This window comes from Nansenia antarctica, assembly GCF_963989245.1.
Source record: "Nansenia antarctica genome assembly, chromosome: 15".
Classification (NCBI taxonomy): domain Eukaryota; kingdom Metazoa; phylum Chordata; class Actinopteri; order Argentiniformes; family Microstomatidae; genus Nansenia; species Nansenia antarctica.
Window position 1 is genome coordinate 3798759 of NC_137685.1, and position 5559 is coordinate 3804317.

Genomic DNA, 5559 nt, shown 5'->3' on the forward strand with positions numbered 1-5559 from the left:
AATCAGATTACTTGGTTCCATTGTGACGTCGAACCCAGTGTGCGCTCTGGCGAATTTATGAACGTGGCCGAAATGTCAGTGACCAGCTGACAACTGTGTCTGTCTGTGTCAAAAGACCGGTGTGACAGAAAGGTTTATCAAAGACCCCAGCCATCCCAATCAGAAACTGTTCAAACTACTGCCGTCGGGGAAGAGGTACCGTAGCCTCGGGGCTAAAACCCAGAGGATGTCCAACAGCGATTTCCCCCAAGCAATCAGGCTCCTAAGAAATGCCCTGGTAGAAGGCAAACGACTGTCTCCCCCAAACCATCCCCACTGCATTAATAATATATATTATGACTACCTGCACACTACCTGATTACTTGAGCACTACTTCTACTTGAACGTTCTGTAGGCCTACTGCCATCGAGACTACTGGAGACTATTAGAGACTATTAGAGACTATTAGAGACTATTGGAGACTATCACCTTATTACCTCATCCTACTTGTTTCTATTATCAGAATTTATCACCTTACTTATTTTACTTGTTCTATTATTGCTTGATTGATTTTGTATTTTGCTGCTATTGCTATTATCGCTGCTATTGTTGATTTAGTTGATTTTGTATCCTGCTTCATTTTATTATTGATTGTGTATTCTGCTGCGATGCCAATGTCCAAGAGCCTGAACCCAAGAACGTTACTCTGTGTACCCGCACATCGATGTAGGCTAATAAAAGCAACTTTGATTCTGATTCTGATTCTGTCCTGGAACCTGAAACTGTTGCCTATTTGGAGAAACACTGTCCAGTGTCCTTACAATGTTGTTCACATCCTGTCCAGTGAGTGAAAATATGAAAGGTAAAATAGATTACAGATATATTTTATTCGCCATTAAGAAATCCAAATGTCCAGTGTGGACAAAAGGAAGCCTGGATGAACAAACTGCGCTGATGACGTATGAAGTCTGTTGACTCAGACGAGGGCTGGGTGTGACAGGCTGAGAGATGACCTTACATGAGGAACCAGACAGACCGCTGCAAACATCTCAAGAACCGCACAACCGCAGAAATCAATACTGCCCAATGCCTTAGAATTAATTCACCGCATATCGACTGCAGCTGAGACAAAACCCTTGTTCCTCTAAGGGATAAACCTATATAAGAGACACACACACACACACACACACACACACACACACACACACACACACACACTTCTTTTTGTAAAACGCTATAAAGGTTTGATGTATTATTAAAACGCATTCTGCTATTTCGATATTTTTTAAATGTCTCTTTATAACTATTAAGTGTGTGACCATTAACAAGGCAAAGGATCTGGAGTGAAATGAGGCTGACAACGCTCTGTAAATCAACGACGGTCTATTACTTTAATATATACTAACTAACACGGCAGTATATTTCTATCGAAAATGAGCACTTAATTATGTGATCAGACTGGATTATGGGAGGGCAATAAATCAATAAGGACCAAGAATATGAATGTCCTCATTTGAACTGTGTCATGAAAGTCACGAACTGCTCTCAAAGGAAATGTAATAAATTCACACAGCGACACGAAACAATCGGATATCCTACTGAATATCAAAAAGATCTCCCTATCTATCTTATGAATAGCACAAGAGGAGAAAAGAAAGAAAGAAAGAAAGAGAGGAAGAGGTGAAGTGTGCCACCGCTTCTTTTGTCCTCTGGCCCATTACTGATCAGAGCAGAAAGAAACAGAAGCCCAATTCCTCCTGACACAGCTGGGCCCCATCGCCCAATGGGATCCCTCCGAGAGACACATCAACAAGATGGATGGCACGGGCACGGAGCATCAAACCCGGCGCGCTCAGCCCAGACATCATTGGATGGGCCAGTGCCGGGGCCTGAGTAAAGGGTTGCAGCCCTTCTCATGCCCCCCCCCCCACCTAATAGGAGGTGTTGCCTCTTTGACAGGGGCCCATAAATAACCAAGCCACCATGCCAAAGGAACACCGTGCTCACCTGCCTGGACACAGGCGCTGCACACTGCTATGGCAGAGGGAGAGAATAGGCCACAGGAACGCAACGCCCTACAGCTCTATAATGTCAGAGGACAAGGGGGTGTATGTGTGTGTGTGTGTGTGTGTGTGTGTGTGTGAGTGTAAAACAAAGAGAGAGAGAGAGAGAGAGACTGTCTGAGTGTGTGTGTGTGTGTGTGTGTGTGTGTGTGTGTGTGTGTGTGTGTGTGTGTGTGTGTGTGTGTGTGTGTGTGTGAGTGTAAAACAGAGAGAGAGAGAGGGACTGAGTGTGTGTGTGTGTGTGTGTGTGTGTGTGTGTGTGTGTGTGTGTGTGTGAGAGGGTAAAACAGAGAGAGAGAGAGAGATAGAGAAAGAGAGAGAGAGAGATAGAGAGAGAACCAGAGCCTGTGAAAGATTCCAAACTCCAATAACATTCCAAATACCCACTGTAACGTTCTAATATTAATATTCACAAAACTCCTTTTTTTTTTTTTACATAGTGATTTGAGTTGATACATGGCTTTTTTTTTTTACTTCATAGATGCATTTTGTTTTTATTCCTTTAAGAAAACAACGGATAACAATAGCGCAAAGCTATGTGGCGAATCTGCGAAGGCACGCACAAGATCCATCACGTGATCCATGTTGTCATACGTCACGCGGAAATGCATTCAAACCAAGATGGCAGCGCCCTTGACAGGCATGTTTTGACTGCTGTGAAAGTGTCAAACATGATCCACAGAGTGGACATTCAGACTCACAACGTTGCTGACAAGAGATGATTTTGAACCCGGAACATGGAGAGAAGAGAATTCATCGCATCGCTTGTGGTAACGGTGTTTCCTTCTGCTTGTTTATAAAGCTCTTAGAAAGCTCTCACTGGCACCAGAATATCTGAAATACCTTTTTGTGGGAGTGGCTTAGACAGTTAAGGGGAGGGGCTTAGACAGTTAGGAGGAGTGGCCTGTATCAAAGTGGGTGTGGCTTAGACAGTTAGGGGAGTGGCTTACGTCAATGTGGGAGGGGCTTAGACACCTTTTCAGGTCTTTTGCTAGCATATCAGCCCAATAGAGCTCTCAGGTCTTCTGCTAGCATATCAGCCCAATAGAGCTCTCAGGTCTTCTGCTAGCATATCAGCCCAATAGAGCTCTCAGGTCTTCTGCTAGCATATCAGCCCAATAGAGCTCTCAGGTCTTCTGCTAGCATATCAGCCCAATAGAGCTCTCAGGTCTTTTGCTAGCATATCAGCCCAAAAGAGTGCAGCAGCTTGCACTGGGCCTGGTCTTCAAGATACGCTACACCACAAAGACACCCAAGTACCTGTCAACATACTTCCAAAAAGTGAACAACGTCCACACATACAACACCAGAGGAAGCTCCACGAACCACGTTCAACCGCGTTGCACCACAAACAAGGGGTTAAACTCGTTTGCAAACTATGCAGTAAAAATGTGGAACGCCCTTCCTATAATCTTAAAGGAGTGCAAAACACTGCCCACCTTCAAAACCACTCTCAAAAAACATTTACAGGAGGCTGCAATCCGTAACTGGACCCTCTAAATCAAAAATCAGATTAAAAGACCCGAACTACCCACTGTACATACTTTGTGTTTTGTCCCCCGCCCCCACCTGTGGTGTATGTCCCCACCTGTCCTACCCGCTGTACATACCTTATGTTTTGTTGTATTGTTCTTCCCATGATGGATGTGTGTTTATCTTGTAGATAGTAATAGTTATTTGTCTGTATTATCTTGTAGATAGTACTAGCTTTTTTGTCTGTCTTACATGTAACGATGAATTGAGAATCAAGGACCCCAATTGAAATAAGCCAGTGGCTTTCTTGGGTTTTTATCCTGTTAGTTGACCATGTATGTAATATGTACTTTCATGTACCTACTTCTGCAAATCTTCTAATAAAGTTTTCAATCAATCAATCAATCAATAGAGCTATCAGGTCTTCTGCTAGCATATCAGCCCAATAGAGCTCTCAGATCTTTTGCTAGCAATAGCATATCAGCCCAATAGAGCTCTCAGATCTTCTGCTAGCATATAGATAGATAGATAGATAGATAGACTTTATTTGTCATTGCTACAGTACAGGTACCAAACAACGAAATTTAGGAGGGGAGGCTCCCCTGGTGTTTAGGAAAGGAAAAAGAAACACATTTTGGAAAAAGCATAGATGCATAAAATCACAAGAAGGTAGGGAGCTGGTTTACATCAATAGAGGCTATGTACACAATCCACTGTACTATACTGCACAGATAGTCAACTAGGGTTGTCATATTTCACAAGAAAGTATTTTTTCACATTATTTTAAAGTGTCACAGTTTGCAGGCTTGAAAATGTACATGTTTGTGCCTCAGCACTAGCTGCCATACAATCCGTCCGGACTGTCCTGGGCCCAGAACTTAGGCCTTTTCTGTGTTCAGGGCCTTGACGGCCCTGTGGTAGAAGCTGTCCTTCAGTCTGTTTGTCTTAGCGGCCGGGGTCCTGTACCTCCTGTTCGAGGGCAGCTTGACAAAGTGTTCGTGCCCAGGGTGGGTCGGGTCCTTGGAGATCTTGGAGGCCAATAGAGCTCTCAGGTCTTCTGACGCTGGTTTTCTCTGTGTACCACATGTACAAAAGAAGAGATTTGGTGAGGCTGCATTCTCATTTTATGCACCCAGATTGTGGAATGCACTGCCAGTTTACATTAGGGATGCAACCTCAGCAAATATGTATTTGTATGCAAATATGCATTTAATATTGCCTTCAAATAACTAAAGAATTAAATGATGATTATATAATGATTAAAGCACTTTGAGCTGCAACGTTTGCAGGAAAAGCGCTATACAAATAAAAACAAGTGATTATTATTTCCCTTATGCATTGATGATGTTATTTTGTTTGACAACTGGGTAAACATGCAAGCAAACTTGTGTTGCGAGACTGTGTATGTGCATTTCAGTTACTCTGCAAATTGTATATAGTATATATACATATATATGTATATATATAGCCTGTATATAGCCTACTACGATTACGTTGTTTGCTAATGCAGTAGGCTGTCAGCAGGCCGTTGATGCCGACACGATGGCTCTCATCCACAGCCTTGATAAAGGAAGGTCAGGGTTAGGGTTTAATTAGGATTAAATGGTAAATGGACTGCACTTATATAGCGCCTTTTTTGCAGCTCCAAAGCTGCTCCAAAGCGCTTTACAACAACCTCTCATTCACCCATTCACACACACATTCACACACCAATGGCGGCAAGCTGCCATGCAATGTTCGAGCCCCGGCTGGCCACATGTCGGAGTGTCCTTGGGCAAGACACTGAACCCCAAATTGCTCCCAGTGAGCGGGGCCGGCACCTTGCATGGTAGCTTGCCGCCATTGGTGTGTGAATGTGTGTGAATGGGTGAATGAGAGGCCGTTGTAAAGCGCTTTGGATAAAGGCGCTATATAAGTGCAGTCCATTTACCATTTAGGATCAGTCTGCCATGCTTTCTACCTGCAGCAGCACGTTTCTTTCTAGGCATTTTACCGTTAGGTTGTAAGGCTAGTCATAAATGCCAACCAAATTATATCAAAATGC

The 5559-nt window shown here is 43.5% G+C and overlaps 1 protein-coding gene across 1 annotated transcript in view; it reads left to right on the forward strand.

Annotated features, from left to right (window-relative positions):
- Positions 1-2680: 2680 nt before the first annotated feature.
- Positions 2681-5559, forward strand: part of slc25a26 (solute carrier family 25 member 26) — a gene marked incomplete at its 3' end in the record, with an annotated part of 17120 nt that continues 14241 nt past the window's right edge. Inside the window, exon 1 of the mRNA XM_080545772.1 lies at positions 2681-2812. Coding sequence (XP_080401898.1) covers positions 2780-2812 — 33 coding nt within the window. The 5' untranslated portion in view covers positions 2681-2779. The remainder of the gene's footprint in view (positions 2813-5559) is intronic.